Source organism: Polypterus senegalus, chromosome 1, assembly GCF_016835505.1.
Source record: "Polypterus senegalus isolate Bchr_013 chromosome 1, ASM1683550v1, whole genome shotgun sequence".
Taxonomy (NCBI): Eukaryota; Metazoa; Chordata; class Cladistia; order Polypteriformes; family Polypteridae; genus Polypterus; species Polypterus senegalus.
The window spans coordinates 135,942,667-135,961,590 of NC_053154.1; the positions used below are offsets into that span (position 1 = coordinate 135,942,667).

The following is an 18,924-nucleotide window of genomic DNA, read 5'->3' on the forward strand; positions in this document are numbered from 1 at the left end:
GGCGAGAGAAGCAAGTAGGGGGCGAAGCCCCCTAGTTGTTAACAATATTATTAAAATTAGCATTAACTCTTTCAAATTTTTTAATATTTAGCCAATACAAAATGCGAACTCTTTACAAAGTGTAATTAAAAAAATGCAGTGTAATTATAATTATTGGCAACTGAAGGAAGGAAATCTGTCTATACTACTTCCCATGGAATTGAAAGGATATTAAGCGTATCTGCACTTCATGCTCAAGGTTTTTGTCATATATATATATATTGTGATATAATACCAACAAAAGACGCACTCTGAGAACACTTGTAGCATATGTGCTTTTGCTGTATTTTCAATATTTGTACTTTTTTGTTCACACTGTGTTCGTAAAGCGTGATGCACCTATGACTTGGAAACTGTTGCTTTAAACATGTACATAAAAAGTGAAGCTTTAACAAAGGCAATATTTGGAAATGCAGCCCTTCACAAGAATGGGATTCTCTGCATTCACAAAGTGAGTTAATCAAAGAGAAAGTGCTTTTTATTGGCTTATCTGCCCACTGTATATAGTGTCATATACGCATGCATCAGTAGTGTCAAACATTGATAGCAGGTTGTTTTGCCAAGTAGGCTCTTGTAAGTAAATTGAGATAACAAGAATCTTTATGTGCTTTACTAACAAAATAAATTGAGTATACTAGAGATTTCCTACTTATTTATCATTATTTACTACTAATGAAGATACAAGTTAACCACATAAAAATACAAAAAGGCTTAGTCTAGAAGTGGTGAGTTTCCTGATGCTAGTGTTAACATTTTTAAAATCACCAACTGCCTCAAAATGTCTCCAGATAAGCTACATTTCACAATGTTGATTGGACGTTTTTCAAATAAAACCCAGCAGTAATGTAACTTTACTTGCATTAGATATTTATTTGGATGTTCCAAAGTTTTTGAAGTGCAACTGGCAGAGAATTAAAGTTGGCGCTAGCCAACTTTATACAAGGGTTTGGGAGTGATGTGTGTGCAAAATTCAGGGCAGCAGCAAGTCGGTGCTTACATATGTAATATTTATAAAAAAAGAAAGAACACCCAATTTATTGAAAAGGTACAATCCATAACATAACAGTATTTTATAATTAGGAAAATTAATCTATACTGATTTTTATATTTTACATTTTTTTATTAGCATAAGTTTTTAGTAGTTGCAGTATCATTGCTGGCAACTTTACATGCAACTCGTCTTTGGATCAATACAAAGGTGAGTGTAAAGAAGAAAGTCTGCCTATTATTCCAAATATAAAAAAGGTGAATAAAATCCTTGCTATTTGCTCACCCAATCAGGTCAGTGTTTTAGCATCTATTGGTTTTTTAATAACATAAAACCACTGATAATGAGAATTGACTGTATATTACATGTTCCGATTTGCATGTGACAGACCTGTTTGAAATAAACTTTGTACCTGGAGTAACTCTGAATGTACACAAAAATCAGATACAGGATTGTTTTGAATAGCCTGTTTTTATTATTTCTCTGGCAAAGGAAAGCCTTGTGTGTGTTTTTTTTTAAATTTTTTTTCCATTTCAAAATAGCTCTTCTGTCTTTTGTATGAGAAGAACATTCTAGTCTGTTACTAATTTAGTTCAAGCTACATTATATGGCAATGGTACCACTTAATGGAATGCTCCACCCAAAAATGAAGGCTATGACCGTTTTCACTTTGCCTCTTGTCAAAAAAGCAATTCACTAAGGTTTTAGTTTCCTGTTTATGATGTGCGCTGATTCTTCAGCAAGTATATATTTAACAATATTTTGTCAAAAAGCATGTGTTTTGCACATTTTGAGCATACATCTACATAAGTGATGTGTGGTTTATGCGAATAATGTGATATTTTTTTTCTTTTTTTCCTATTGACATTTTTCAAATTATTTGCGATTGTACAGCATTGATTGCTTTTTGGCTTGTATCCTATCACCAACTTTTTTCTCTCGGTTCTAGATGAAAAAAATGAGATTAAAACTTTTTGTTGGTCATCACTGAAAAGTACACTGCTCAAAAAAATTAAGGGAACACTTAATCATTGCAGTCTGTCATCTATTCAGTTAAGCTTCGGGGATATCAATCTGTCCAGTTAGGATATGTAGGCGATTGTGAAACAGCTGCCTCTGTTTTGGTGCAAGTGAAAGTGACAGTTGCACAGGAGAGGCAAGAACAAGACAACCCCATAAAGGGAATGGTTTTGCAGGTGGTGGCCTCAGACAATTGCTCTCTCCTTATCCTTCTTGACTGATTCTTCTATAGTTTTGCATTATGCTACTGTCCTTGTCACTACTGGTAGCATGAGGCGGTATCTGCAGTTAATTCAGGTAGTCCAGTTCCAGTTCCAGTCCAGTCCCTCTAGGATGGCACATTTTGTCATGCCATTGTAAGAAGGTTTGCTCCGTCTTCCAGCACAGTCTCAAGTGCATGGAGGAGTTACCAGTAGATGGGCTGTTACACAAGGAGAGCTGGACAGGAGCATGCCCAGATGTTGTCCATCGTGCATATAGACATGTGGGGGCCATACACACTATGGAGTCATTGTGATGAAATTCATGCCAGTTGAATCAGTCTTTGATTTGAATGTTTGTCTTTGATTTTCAGGTTTATGTTGAATACAGTTCCCAATGGGTTGGTGATTTTGGTTTCCATTGACCGTTGTTATATCATTTTGTTCTCAACGTATTACACAGTATTACTCAGTAAAGATTTTTTACTCTTGAACATTTCATTTATCGCGATCCCACGTGTCATTTATGTTTTCCCTTAATTTTTTTGAGCAGTGTACATTGGGTAAATTAAACTAAAAAAAATGTTTTTGGGTGGAGTATTAATCCTCTTTCATACTACATGACTAGTGATAACTACTTGTTTAACTTGATTGTGTTAAGCTAAGCTCAACACAAACATGTTTTAATCTTTTGTACCAATGTAGAAAAAGTGAAGCAAGTGCCATACTATATCACATTTCCTATCATTTTCAGGTATAGCCTTCATTTACATAAACGTTTTGAATTTGGGGCAATTGCAGCATGCTTCATGACAACCAGTCATGTAGTTTGATATTCACAATAGATCAGGCAGACAGGTCTGTGACTCACTCTGACAAAATCAGACCCATCTGATTTAAGTTGTAGAGGTGGGCTTCTGTGAGTGCTAGAGCTGACAACCAATGAATGAACTGTCACACGTACAATGTTATAATAAGAAAAGAAGAAATCTAGGTGTTTTTGATCACAAATAATACAGTCAACCCTTGATATACGACCGGCCTGACATGCGAACAACTTGATTTATGACCAAAATTTTTGTTTTGATTTGGGTCACGTGTATCCGCTTGCACGATTGTAAACAAACAGCCGAGAGCGTTCGTAAGCGTCAGTCGGAGCCCAGATACATGTGTTTGTGGACGTAATTTCGTTCAGTGCAGTGATTTATCTATATATATATAATTCACTAAGACCATGGCAAGCAAGATGCATAATTGCTAAGGAAGGAAGAGAAGGTAACGAAGGTAAAGAAAGCGATTGTTAAGGGATGTTAGCTAGCGGGCTGACGCGGCACATGATGATGTCATCAGGCTGAGTCAGCACTGGCTTGCTTTGGAGTTTATTATTACATCAGTTCACAACATGACCAGCTTTGAACTGAGTGCTTGACTACTGTCATTATTAACTTGAGAAACCGCGATCACAATTGAAACGAAGAAGGAAATTATGCGGAAATATGAGAGTGGTGTTCGTGTGACCGATCTCGCTAATATGTACAGCATCCACCATCTCGACAATTTTACAAAGAAAAGATTTGCATAAGGAAGCTCCTTCTAAACAATAACCACCTTCCATTTCATTCTCCTCCTCCTCCCTTCCTGCAGCCCAAAGATGCTAAATGAAATGGTGAGTACAGTATGAAATTGTTGTTTCTGGTCGGCTAGGCACCTTTTATAACTTTTTGGTTAGTACATTAGAAAAATTATTGGTGTTTTGGTAAATTATGCACATTATACAACCCTTTTTTATTATGAAAAGGTTAAGTAAGTGTGCTTTATGGGTATTTCCATTATTTCTTATGGGAAAAATAGTCTTGACTTGCAACCAACTTGAGTTACAACCAGCCCTCGCGAAAGAATTGAGTTCGTAAGTCAAGGGTCCACTGTATAGAGTGCTTGTCTGTCAGATGTCGTATATCTGCTGTACCATGACAGAATGGAATGGGGAAAAAAGGTAGAACAAGACTATGGCTGAACTCCCTATATTTAGAAAACAATCATATAGCCATTGGCCCTGTCAAAGAGACAGTTAATTGAATGACAAAATTTGTTAATCTGATACTTTGGAAATTTGAAATTGTGCTTAGAGTTGTGAGGGAAGGAGTTATGTAGTCTGTTGTCTTCAGTGATTTCTAGTCATTTAGTGCAATATTCATAAGGTGATACGATCCAGCAATTGCCTTTGTTAAGTTTTAACATACTGTTACTTAAAATTGTATAGTGTGTTGCTGGCCTACAGAGAAATAGATAGTTTTGGAGTTCTGGGCAACTGCAACATGGTCAGTTTTCAAATTGCTTTTAAAAGTACAAAAATGATTGCCAAACAAATAATCAGTAATAGTGAAAAACAGATTTTTGAGACAAGAGTAAAGCTGGAAAACAATGTGGCAATTGTAAACTTAGTCATTAATTCTTTAGAGAGGAACACTAAAAAGCAGCCCTGCACATAATAAGGATACCCGCTATGGTTAGTTAGGTGAAGTGAGTGGCACTCTCTTGTTCATGCCATTTTTTAAATTTTTTAATAAATATACACATGTGCTTCAAGCATTATCTGTCTTAAACTACTCTTGTGAATTTTTGTCTTATGTAGCCATCAGCAGCTCTACTGTCTGCCATGTGGAAAACCTGAACTCCTGTAAATACAGTACAGTTACTGTTTTATGATCTGTACTGCATACTGAACTGACTATGGTTGCAGAGGATATAATTATGCTTTTTTGTTGTTTTTGAAATAACCTGATTCATGAGCATGTGTATGTTTTTTCTAGTTTACATAGTTGTCATTATTGTTTTCATTGCATGGATGTATTTCTAGATATGTGGGGCTTATAACTTTAGTCACTTGTGGATATCAGTTTCAGAAGTGTCCACTGAAGTGCATAAACCCTTGGCAGTTTGAGGTTTTGCATGCAAGTTTTCCCCATAGACTTTGTATGGTCTTAGACAGAAGTCCATATATTGCATCTGCTGCAGATAGTGAGATGTTCAGATTTAAAGAGGACATTGATAAATGCAGCAAAAGCTCTACAAGTTTTTCATATAATGCACCAAACATGCAAATGTTATTAATACTTTGCTTTAAACATTTTTATACATAGTTTGAGTCATTACAGAATTCCTGATAGCTCCTGTCTGTACTGTACTCCACAAGTCACACTTCCACTTCATCTACATGATACTTTAAACAAAAAGGATGTAACAATTTTTAGGTAAACATTTTTTTAGAGTTTAATTTATTGTATTACAGTCACACACTGACTTACAGCTCCATTTGGAACTGGCTGTTTAGCTACAAGTCAGATTGGTCATATGGTGGTCACAATGTGTACATATTATTGGTCTCCATGGGTCATTGGTATTCATACTTTAATTGAAGGTATAGAGTAGTACAACCTAATCTTCAAGTCTCAGAAACTGCATGCTGCGTCCGTGTGATTGAATGCATAAGAATTAGCTATGTGGAGCAGCACCAATCAAAACAAACTTTAAAGGGCCCTGCAAGAGTTAAAAAACACACGAGAGCCTGTGAAATTATAATAGCAAACTATTTATTTACTATTTAAAGGGTGGTTGTAAGAAAAAATTGCAAACCATCTGCATAAGTCAGAAACAAAATGGATGTACTGGCCAGAATCGCAAGCCGCATGACATTGCTATTCAGTTCCCTGAAGACTGCAATTCTGTTTTCATTTTTAATTATTATTTTTATTGTAATTATTGCTAGTTTCTGGACATTTGTTGATTGCATCAGTACAGTAAGGCAAACCGCCAAAAGACTGCTACCTATTCAGCTCCACCACCTCCTCTTTCTCTGCTTCTGTGTAGAGTGTATAATTTTCTGGCTGACAGCGTTGCTGAAAGTCATGATGAAACAAATGGTGTACTGCCTTTGTGCCCTATAGTGGCTGGTTTTGTCAGGTTCCAGAATGTAATTACCCTATTGTTTTCCTGTGGTCCTTGAGGGTAAGTAGGAATGGCCATAAGTTATTGGTAGTTTCTGGACATTTTGCATCAGTATAGTAAGGCAAAGTTCACACAGTTTGGGTGAACTGTGTGAGCTATACCTGATTAAGAAAAAAAAAGTCTGACTCAGAAGCATATGTTTTATCATTGCATATTGAGTGTGATTTTCTATTTTATGATTGGAGAAAATACCCAAAAAACTTTGAGGTTGATTTAGGATGTTATATACAGTAGGATGTTATTACTGCTCAGTTTTGACAACCGCTGATAAATATGTTTCTTTCAGATCCATGAGGTGACATTTAAAGAGTTAAAAGTTTGTGGACCTTGCATAAATAAATGGCAATGGGTGAAAATGCAGCTCTGACACAGTGGTCCCACAAATAATAATGGTGGCTGCTGACAAGTGCATTTAGCAGACAATTTATCTTTTCTGTCTAAGGAAACACCAAAGCGTAACCTTTGTCTCAATGCTAGTCACTAGCATGAATTTTTCAAGTTAACTAGCTTCACACTAAAGAACTATTGTTGAAAGCTAAATAAGTATAAATGCGTTACTTAAAGTATTGTTGGTTTGCCCTTTGTCCATTGCAAAAAATTTACAGTACAACTTTGGTTCAAAGGGGAGAAAAAACTCTACATTATTTTTTTAGTTTATTTTTTAAAATTGCATGTAAAATGCAATTGGAAAACAATGCTGAAACTTACTATCATAAATATTTAATATAAATTTAAAGTATACATTTACCATAAATGTTTAATAAATTAAATTTGTTTCAAGTGTACTTGCAAGGGTAAATAAATGTAAACATTTTGGTCTTTATAAACAGTCATTATACAAAGTGAAACTTCATGAGTATAAAGCTGCTTATTTTCCCTCTTTTTGCCACCTTAGAGAGACATCTCCATCAAAATACATCATAGTCAATTACTTTTTTTTTTTTCCTTATAGGGACTCTCTAGTTTCAGCAAGCAGTGTTTTATACTTACTGAAGTTCCTATTAAGCTCATTTGTTTTTCTGCTAAAGCACCATATATTTACAATATTTGTTTAAAAATGGATGGAGTTTCTTTATTTGTCAGCACAGACAGCAACAAAATCTTGTCTGAATTCACAATTGTTTAGTGCACTCATGATTGTGATTTGATGAGATACAAAATTTGCTTGACTATGTCTCATTTCTTTGTTTCTGAGATGTGACTTACACTTAAGGCGGTCATTGCATGAGTTCTTGCAGGTCAAGTTAATGATGTGTTGGCATGTTTTGCAGATTTACTGATCACTTGACACATATACTCCCTGGGGTACTGCTCAGCCCTAATTTTGTTTTTAAATGTCGATTTTTTTTTCCATTTTTTTTTCTATTTTAACAGGCTTAATGTTTCAGTTGTCTGAAGTTTTGTCACTTTGTTACCTTTCTGCAGTATTTCAAATGAAATCACACTGTGGTTTGTGTATCCTTGACTCATGAAATATGATATTATACACTTAACTGTGAAAGCTACTTTCTCAAGCAGTGTGATTTGATTTGCACTTAGCCTCATTAATGTAAGTAGAAGACTTTGTTTTTTTTTGGTTTTTTTTGTTGGTATGGCATAAATGATTTGGAGACATAATATGGTGAAACAGGAGAAAATCTGCAAATCACTGCAATTCTATTTTATATGGAAAATTTCCATTTATTTATTTTTTTATTTGTATTTTGTTTTTCATGCAGGCTTTGTATCCTTAGTGGTGACCCCATGGTGTAAGCAGGAGTAAAGATGAGTATAAGCAGTGATGAGGTTAACTTTTTGGTGTATCGATATCTACAGGAATCAGGTTTGTTAAAATACTTTTACATTATTTTTGATTTAAATGTTCAATTTTGATGGCAAATTATTTTGGGAAAAAAAACCATAATAAAATAGCCTTAATTGTTTAATAAATATCAAATGTGAGGTTGTACACACCACACTGCATTCAAGCTTCAGATTATAATGCTTTAAAGGTGGTGAGGTTGCTATCATGAACACAGGAACATTCATGAAATAAGTAACAATCTGGAACAAGAAAAATGACAAGTAATTCCTCAAATTAAACAGAATAATTCAGGGCATTTTTAGACTGGGATTATAACTAGTAATCATAAAAATAACTGTAGTGGAACTGTAAAAATAAAAAGAGGTTGTTGACATATTTGTGACAATTTCCTTCATATAACTTTTTTTTTTAGTCAGTTCCTAGAAAAACGTCAGTTGGAGGTTCACTCACATACCTATATTTGTTCTTGTCAGTCCAATTTAGAATCAACAGTTAATGTACTATGCATGTGTTTAAAATATCAAAGAAACCTGGGAAAACCCAACCATATAGATTTTAAACAGATAGTAACCAGGCTGGGAACTGAACCCAGAACTCCACTATACCACCATTTTCTTAGGAGAGGTATAGTTTTTAAATAAGTGACTTTTGAAATGATAAAAAACTGTATTAAATACATATAGGCATTTTAGATGTGCCAGGCACACGGTTTTTATATAGTAGATACATGAACAGCAGATAACTAATTAGACTGTATGAGTAAAAACTAGGGCTGGGCAATATGGACAATTGTTTGGCAATACAATATATATCTAGATATATTATAATGAGTACAATAGTTGTTAACCAAAGCCAGACAAGATATCACAAGAATTTATAAATTAAAATAAAGGTTGAAATATTTAACAAATTAATATATATTTTGAACTTGCAGGCCCACAGTACCTACAAGAACTACAGTATCTGCTTTCAGGTTAAGAACTTAGTGTAAATGAAATGTTTAAATGTAAGAAAAAAATGGCAGGCCTAAGGGTTCTGAAAATGAATTTGAAATTATTTTAAAAATACAGCCTACATTACAGCTAAAATATAATGTAAATTAAATAATAAAATAACCATGTAAATAAATACATAAACTGTTTCTTACTTGCTCTCCAATATTTTAACAAGCAAGTTAAGAAACTACTGTACCTTAGACATGCATTTAAATTTGTTAATTTAAATTTTTTTTTTTTTTTTTTATAAATCTGTAAAACACATTTCATTTTTGAAAAAAAAACAACAAAAAAAAAGTCTGGCCTAAGGGCATTTTACATTTTATTCTGTAGCAAATTTAAACTTATTGTGAAATAAGTAATGTGTTTAACTGACACAACTCACTGTAAAGGCAAAGCAGTTTAAAACTCAATTTTACTGCTTAATTCTGGCTTTGATAAATATAACACTTAAGCAGTTAACGTTAATTTTTTAAAATCCAGCACTTTCCAATTACCAGATTAAGTCGATGACTAAAACACCATGTTCTTAGCCACTTCAGCGATTTCACCGCTTTCATAACATTGCTCCCATTGTTGGCTGTAAAAGAAATGAGCCTCTTTTGATCCAGTTTGTGAGAGTATCTTGCAGAGCTTCAGCTATGTGCTCACCAGTGTGGTTTTCAGGGAAATAGCTCGTTTGCTGACACACATGTTTAATCTCCCATTCTTCAATGAAATGAATAGTCACACTTAAATATGGCTCACAGGTGCAGTGTGACCACATATCGGTTGTCAATGCGAAATGTTTTCATTTAATGATCAGGTTGGTAAGGGTACGTCAGTCATGAATGATAGATAGATAGATAGATAGATAGATAGATACTTTATTAATCCCAAGGGGAAATTCACATAATCCAGCAGCAGTATACTGATACAAAGAAACAATATTAAATTAAATAGTAATAAAAATGTACATGTTAGGTAGCACTTCTCTTTCAAAGTACAGTAATTGTTACGGGGCAATTCGCAAATGGGTCAAGCGCTTTGGTTAGTCTTTTAAAATCATCCTTTTCCACTCTTGAGATGGGAAGTATACCTTTTGCTATGTAGTAAGCAACTGCCTCAGTGACACCACATTACTTTGCACCTTTTTTTCATAAGGCGAGGCGTGGGTAAATGAAGCTTGCAATGTCATCTGATTTGGTCTAGGTGCTTTAGGTGGCAAATGCTTCGTGATTGCAGTAGTGTAACTAAGTTTAACAACCTCTTTAACATCCACTGTTTTAAGTAATGAATAAGATTGTTAGTGCTCCCACTTTTTGAAAACTACTTCCTTTTGGCATTCCCTAAATATTATACGATTCTGCTTTTCATCTGACCTGTGACATCCAAATCACCTTCAAATAATTGAACTATTGTTCTTCGTTTTACATACTAAGTCATCTTCAATTATAACTTGTATGTCATGCCCCTCTGTGTTTCGAGACAGTTGTTTGCACGCATGCAAGCAGGAGTTGGGGCTGCTAGTAGACCACAGTAGTGAAGCCTGGAGCAGGCAGCAAGGGATAAGAAAAAAAGCTTTCCGCAAGTTTAAACCAAAACTTTATTTAAACTCAATATAAACGATCCATATCCTTCTCTACTTATATCCCAGTATATTTTTAAATCTTGATATATTGCTCAGCCCTACTAAAAACTTGTTAAAATCCCATAGAAAATATATATACATGCATTTATTCAAAAAACCATACAATAGTAACATTTTTAACGTGTGCTGTTTTTTATGTTAAAATTCCTGGACACATGTAAAAGGGCTTAGTTTATGTCAGCAACACTAATGTCTAGCTAACTTGACAGGTACAGTGCCCTCCGTAATGTTTGGGACAAAGCCATTTTGCTTGATTTACCCTTCTGCTCCATCATTTTAAACTACAAATTCAACAGTTTAGATATGATTAAAGTGCACATTGCAGACTTTAACCATCCATGGTCCCCACGTTTCAAGGCACATCCAACCTCTTTTCAGCTTTATCTTGTTTGCTGAATTGGAGACATTATTTTCAAGGATGTAGTGATCTTTGCTATGTTGTTACCTGAATAACTGACTTCACAAGTTGTAACATGTTAATTCCAGATGCTGTGTTCCTTAGTCATTGTTCAAAAGTTTGACCTCAGTGAGTATCAACATTTTTTAACCGGTTTTATGAGTTTCTTACATGTCAAGTTAAAATAGCTGTAATGTGTGTTATAGACAATGTCTTTTTTAGTGTAAATTGTTGAATTATCTCTTTGATGGTGTTAATTTCTTGAACATGGAGCAACTGAAGTTAGCCCTCGTTAAAACTATTATATCAGCCCTAAACTGACCACCGCTAACACTAACATACAAATCCACATATTTTGCAGGTAAATTTTACTTATGATTTATCAATATTTATTGCTAATGATCAGCATCCACAAATTGATTATTAATAACGTCACCCACTAATTGATTATTAGTAATGTGTTAAACTAATCCCTTTTCTAATATATAGGACAAGACTACATTGTCTATAAGATGAGCAGTTACATTTGACTGCAAGTCGGCACTGTTCAGTGAAATGGTAGGATTTGTACTTTTATATGAAATTATTTGCTTTAGCAGCGCTGGCAGCTTTCCACATACTGCTAAAGGATAGACCAGTCCATGTGAGACGAGCATTTGTATGGTTGTACAGGGTGAGCCAAAATGAAGTACCACATTTCTTAAGGTAGTTTTCAGTCAGCAACATGCCTTGGTCCAGTGCGCACCTTGCTTTCGCTCTCGAAGCGTTCTTCAAAAACAAGAAATCCATCATCACAACACACTGCGCTTTCTGAACGCACTTCAGCATTCCTCCTAATGGTGATGTCCCAAATCGGAAAACAGTTCTTCAGTGGGTGGCTAAATTTAGACAGACAGGTACAACTTTGAACAGAAGTTCTCCAGGCCATCCTCGGACTGTATGAACGGCTGAAAACATCTAAGCTGTAGAGCATCAATTTTTCCCCAGATTTGTGCCTCAAAACAATCCTGTCTCGGAGGTCTAATGACAATTCCTTTGACTTCATGCTTGGTTTGTGCTCTGACATGAACTGCCAACTGTGGGACCTTATATAGACAGGTGTGTACCTTTCCAAATCATGTCCAATCAACTAACTTTACCACAGGTGGACCCCAATTAAGCTGCAGAAACATCTCAAGGATGATCAGGGGAAACAGGATGCACCTGAGCTCAATTTTGAGCTTTATTGCAAAGGCTGTGAATACTTATATACACGTGATTTCTCAATTTTTTTATTTTTAATAATTTTTTTTATTTTTAATAAACTTTTTTCACGTTGTCATTATGGCGTGTTGTGTGTAGAATTCTGAGGAAAAAAATGAATTTAATCCATTTGGGAATAAGGCTGTAACATAACAAAATGTGGAAAAAAATGATGCGCTGTGAATACTTTCCGGATGCACTGTAGATGCTCAGCATGCAAACATGCTTCTGCCATAGGCATTTCCAAAATGTCTTTGAGGAGGATTTTGCATGAGGACCTTAATTTCCATCCATATAAAATGATTGTAGTGCAGGATCTCTCTGAGAGAGCTGTAGAGAATTGTGCATGAACATTCTGCAAACCGTTCATTGAGATGCCATCGTCCGGTGTAGTGATGAGGAACATTTACATTTTAATGGTTCCGTAAATAAGTAAAACATTCGCTATTGGGCTGAAACCAACCCTCGTGAACTGCACAGTGAGTGTGTTACAGTTTGGTGCGCTGTTGCAGAATTTGGCCTTTTAGGCCCTTACTTTTTTGAGGAGGGGGTAGCAACCTGTCACTGTCACTTCAGAACATTACATTCAAATGTTAGAGAACTTTTTGCAGTCCCAATTAGGAAGAAATGAATATGGTGGATGCCTGGTTTCAACAGGCATTGTGAGAGATGTTGCCGGGGAAGCTGATCTCCCTGTATGGTGATGTCGGGTGGCCTTCATGTTCGCTTGATCTCGTTCCGTGCGATTTCTTCTTTTGGGGCCATCTCAAGTCAAAAGTATACACACTCTCACCTCTAAGTCCTCAAGGATGCTATTCACCATGAAATCACTGCTATTCCCCTTGAAATTGCTGAACGATTAATGCAAACATTTAGAAATTGAAGAGTGTATCGCTGATGATGGCCACCACCTTGAAGACATAATTTTTAAAATACTGTGGAAAAAAATCTATTTTGTATACCCTTTCTTTTGTTGGAATTAAATTTATTTTATCTTATAGCATTTTTGTAGAATAAACATTTGAAATGTGGTTCTTCTTTTTGCCTCACCCTGTAGAATTGATGTTCTAGGCCACGTAGGACAGCACAATAAATTTGATTTTTGGTGCAGGATATGAGAAAATAAGAATTTCTACAACAGGCTAATCACAATTAATCAGTGTAATCAACTAACTAACACCCCTGCATTTTTTACTGGCACGTTTTGGTTTCCATTGACTTGTTTCCATTGACTGCACCGGTTTTGAGTAGACTAATCATGGCAGTAGCTGCACTACATTCAGTGGACAAAGTTCCCCAAAACATCAGGCAAAATTCAATCTCCAATGTGTTATATATAGTATAATCCATTACTTTTATTTAACTGACAGTTCTTTTAGTGTTGTGAAGCTTGTTAACTGGGGAAGTTCATGTTAATGACTAGCATGGAATTAAAGTTAAAGCCACAGTATTGCTTTGGACATAACGGATAAATTGTCTGCTAAATTCACTTGTCAGTTGCCACTTTTATTACTCATGAGTGGGCTTAAGTCAAATAATTTGTCAGTACACAGGCTAGCTAAATATGGTAGACTAGTCCGTTAAATGTACTTGCTAGCTCTGTTTTTGGCAAAGCTGCATTTTTACACTTCATATCAGGTCTGTCATGTTCTATCTCTTTAACTGTCACCTCATGGATCTGAAAGAAAATTGCTTATCAAAGCTGTCAAAATTGAGACATAATAACATCCTATATAAACATAGTTACATTTTATATATCCAACCCGCTATATCCTAAGTACAGGGTCACGGGGGTCTGCTGGAGCCAATCCCAGCCAACACAGGGCGCAAGGCAGGAAACAAACCCCGGGCAGGGTGCCAGCTTACCGCAGACATTTTATATAGTTATTTTCTCCAGTCATTAAATTGTAAGTAAATCACATTCAATAAGTATTCAAGCTGACTCAGTAAAAGGATGTTTTTTAAATCCAGTGCAACTGACACAATTGGCCCAAACTCCAAGAGTTTGTGGCACAGGACAAGGGGAGTTGCTGCTGCTGGGAAGTTGGCGTTTTTATAAAGAAACACAGTTTATACTGCATTTTAGATTGCAAATGCATAGTCCGTGCAGCGCAATAAAATCCTTGTTTTAACATTGAAAAGTAATGCTAAACGATTAATTGCTTTTTTATTGTTACTGCAAAGATTGCAAATGCATAGTCTGTGCAGCGCAACAAAATCCTTGTTTTAACATTGAAAAGTAATGCTAAACGATTAATTGCTTTTTTATTGTTACTGCAATAAGTAATTTCTGCGGTAAACCTATTGCTGCATCAAATTTATTACTGTGATAAACTCAAGTTGCAATTAAATTAGGCAAGTAACTCAACTACAAATTTAAAAGGCTGAGAGCAGAGACTGTTTCACGCTGCCGACAGTCATTGCAGACAACTACATCATATGTGTAACCGGTGCAACAGCAGCTCAATGTCCATCAACTCTTTTAGCAAAGGCAGCGATAGCATGGATATAGCTGAGACAGAAAATTCTGGATTAAAGGAATAAGATTTGGTGCCCAAAAGAGCTATTTAATCGGACTTATAGTAGTACTTTGGCTTCAAATGGGAAGACCATTTACAAACTCAGGTGGCTTCTTTGAGGGGGAACACAGCAAGCCTCTTCTACTGTTTGAAGCACCGTCATAAAAAGCAGTACAAAGGGTGGTGTTCACAAAAATGTTCCAGCAGCATGACCAGACTGAAGACAAAATCTGAACCACATCTAAAGCAGGCGTTTATTTCCAAAAGTTTTGAATGCGTGTGTCTCCCGTGACTCAACGTCAAAAAGAAATAACGTAGGCCATTAGCCACTACCCATGTAATGTCATTGTGTCAATAAATACTGTCCAATAAAAAAAGTCTTGTGTACTTTATCAAAAAACTTGAAAAAAGAAATGATACCTTGTTCCATCCCATATGTAGTTTTCTAAAGTCACCTCCTGGACTGCAATAATAGCTGAAAGATGTAGAATTTGTAACTTGCACGACCGATCTTGGTCAAGCAGGACAACCGAGCCCTGCATAAGCCTGACAGTTCACTTCATTGACTGTGACTTTGAAAATACTGTATAGCTATGAGATTACGTGAGGCTTTGGCTAGCTGGCGTTTATACAAAGATGGTCTTGTGTATTTTCTACTGACAATGCAAAAAATATGATCGAAGCTACTGATGTAAATGACTGGTCCAGTGTTATGGACTCAGACTGCACTTAGCTGTCAGTGAGTGTTTATTTTATTTCAGAAATTTAACTGGCTCGTAACACAGAGTAATGCGGAGTTAAAAATGTTTTCCTTCCTGCCTCACACTAATTATATTTACCGCATTTGGCAGACACTTTTAACAGGATCTTAACACAAGTGGTATGTAGTCATCTAGGTAAATGTTTCAAGTGTACTGGCAAATACAGACCAGAGTTGCTAACAAACTGGAATCCTGAGCGAAGGTAAAACAAAGGCAGTAGTCAAGTAAGATTCCCATTTTCCTGAAGCATACTGCTACCTGCTGTGTGATATTGCACCTCAAGGTCTAGATTATTAGGTTTTGCTGAAATCTGATTTGATAATTGATTTACGCATAAAGCATATTTACTTTTTTTGCAAAATTTTATTGTAATTTTTTTGTTTTAATAAACACACAGCTAAAAATCTCAATTTATCATCTGTATTGGCAGCTTGTATAATTGGTGATACTGCACAGTGCACAACCTTAATCTCTGATTTATCAAATTATTTATCATTATCACATCATCATCAAGTTTATTGTTCATCGAAATTTTTCCCCAATATTAAGCAGCCTTATTGAAAAAAAATATGAATATAAGCACATCTTAACTAAAGAGCCTTGGATCTAAAATGGTTCTGGGCTTTTTCCAGATTCTCAAGTCAGTGTGGGTAATGTTATGAATGTCTAGCCACCCTCACATCGCCGGAAAAGAGCGCCCTGAAAGTATAATATGCAAGTTATCCTGAATGCCGCTAATGAAGTATTGCACGGTGTAAAAGTTTTCTCCCATTTCTTCTCTATACCTCCTATGTAGGAAGCAGTAATTTATTAGTAAATTATGTTTCGAATGAATTAATTTGCATGTGGCACAGAACCTTTTCCACAGGATTATTGATGGATTATTAATGCACAATTATTGTGCCTACTGATTATGACACCTTGTTAGGTTGCTATGAAAACAGTGAAAAGTTGCTGAACATAATAATATAATATATTTTAATTATATAGCACCTTTCCTCTGCTCAAGCACTTAACATCAAGAATAAACAAATGGATTATCACATGCTTTTTCAGTCCAGCTCATTACAATTTTTATAAACAATACTAGGGGGCTTCGCTTCGACATCCCCTGTTTTTGTTTTTCTGGATACACACTTTTTTTGTTTGAATTATTGCTATTTCATTAGTTTCACTTTTATTTCAGAACTTCTGTAAAAACAATATTTGGAATCTTTCGAGTCCTAGTTTGCTTAATCTTTTTAATGAGGTCAATGAGACATGTGTTTAATGACTTCATACCATAATTCAGGATAGGTTTCTCTGTTTGGAATTTCAGCACAGACAAAACTATCTACATCATCAGCAGTTAATAATCTTTTTTTATAAAGTAACCAATAAATGCATGTGAGGTAAACCCCGCTTTTAAAATTCTCTGCCTTACAATATTTACATACTTCTGACATATCACCTATGTCCATATATTCGATCTCTATTTGCCTTTTCGTTATTTCTCCAAGTAATAATTTCTCTTTCTTTGCGCTAATGCGATGTTTACTTTCTTTGTTTTGTCACTGTCATTTTTTTCTGCTTTCATATTCTGCGTCTTGCTCTGCATGTGTTTCTATGAGTCTTTTGAATTCCAGTTTTCATTATCTCTAACCTGCTCTGCATATGTTTGGCCCCTTGTTTTTTAACCTCTTTATGACATTTTACTTTATTTTCTACTCTGTCTTTTATTTCTGTCCTTGCTTTATCCTGCTTTTGTTTCAATGACATCTGTTCCATGGTGATTACTTTCCCTTTTTCGAGTAATGATTTCCGTTTGTTTGCGCTACTGCAATCTTTACTTTCTTTTTTTTATTCTTTCTGATTTTCCTACTTTCATATTCTTTAACTTTCTCCACATGTGTATCGCGCCAATCTTTTTTCTTTTTTGAGCCTTTCGAATTCCACTCCTTTCATAATCTCTAACCTGTTCTGCATGTGAATAGCGCCCACGTCCGGATTGGACATGCTTTTTTTTCAATTCCACTTGTTCCGGGCTGAAAATTACTTTCCTTTTTTTCTGAATTTTGCACCTAGATTATTCTTTTTCTTTTTTGTCTCTCCAACGCTTTTGAGTCTGTTTTCTCCACGTTGCTTTCTTCTTTGTGTAGTCATCTGTGTTTCATTTATAACGTATTGTCCTTATATGCTTTAAATGTGCTGTGATCTCTGGATCTCTGTGTGCTCAAAGCCAAAACAAGACTGAGTGTGTTATTGCACGTGCTGTTATTTGGTTGTAAGCAGGGTTTGTCTTGCAAGAATCTCATGTTCTATGTCATCGCGAGATGGTCCTGGGTCAGTCTCTTGGCACAAAGTCTCATGTTTAAGGTCCCCGCAAGACGCTCCGTGGCCAATCTGTTTAGTCTCGTGGCTCTTTTAAGTGTCTTCCATGATCTTAACGTGAAGATCACGTATCGTCTCCTAGTCATTCCCTCCCACAGGATTTTTTTTTATAATAGAGAGAGATGTTTGAATGCAATGATGGCAATAATAGGCGATGGGAATTTTAAACAAATTGCTTGTTGTACACTCATTGCCCCTTCAGAACAAACTGCATATCTATATTAGACAGTGTAAGAATGAACTGTTACCTAAAAAATCTTGTTATGTAATTCTCTGTGGTTGCAAAAGTGTAAAATATATATTTTTTTCACCTCAGTCTTTATTTCAAGATATATGAGTTGCCCTTCTCCTTCATCTTTCAGTTGGTATTATTTCAATTTTACAAGCATTATTAAGCCTATTTATGCCAGATATGCCTAGCACCTACATTCATGATGTCCATGAGTAACATCTATCTCCATTTAAGATTTTTTTTAATACATGCAAAATGAGTCAGAGTGGATCCATTGTAACTGAGGTATTAAAAAGCAAAAAGCTTAATTATTTGATCTTGTTCCAAGTTTGACTGTTGACGTGTTATGTTAATAAGTCAGTTTTTAATTGAATACATCTTAAATATCTTTTGATAACAGTATTGTCTTCTTTATCTTCTTGTTGATGTTATTTTGGTTGTGTTTTTTTCATTTCCTGAGTTTTTAAAATGATTTCTAACTAATTATTCAATAAATATTCAAATACATAACAAATTAATCTCCCTGTTTATTTAGACAAAATTAGATGTTAAATTAACTGATTATTTGATAAAGTAGTTCATTAATCATTTACAAAATAATAGTTTAAGGCAGCCTTATTCTAATATAGCTATAAATTTTCTTGGATACTGAAGTGCTTTTCATAGCCCCTCCCATAAACCAGTATGCAGTTTTCCCTGCATACATTTGCATTGGTGTTGAT

The 18,924-nt window shown here is 35.2% G+C and overlaps 1 protein-coding gene across 4 annotated transcripts in view; it reads left to right on the forward strand.

The window, feature by feature from the left end:
* tbl1xr1a (tbl1x receptor 1a) overlaps positions 1–18,924 on the forward strand; it is a 181,134-nt gene that overhangs the window by 115,564 nt on the left and 46,646 nt on the right. For 2 of the 4 annotated variants that reach the window (XM_039758810.1, XM_039758820.1), the window contains exons 2-3: positions 7,971–8,074; positions 11,168–11,207. In XM_039758810.1, the coding sequence (XP_039614744.1) occupies positions 8,033–8,074; positions 11,168–11,207 (82 nt within the window). In that variant the 5' untranslated portion in view covers positions 7,971–8,032. The remainder of the gene's footprint in view (positions 1–7,970; positions 8,075–11,167; positions 11,208–18,924) is intronic. The other 2 variants (XM_039758828.1, XM_039758839.1) reach the window with 1 other exon arrangement.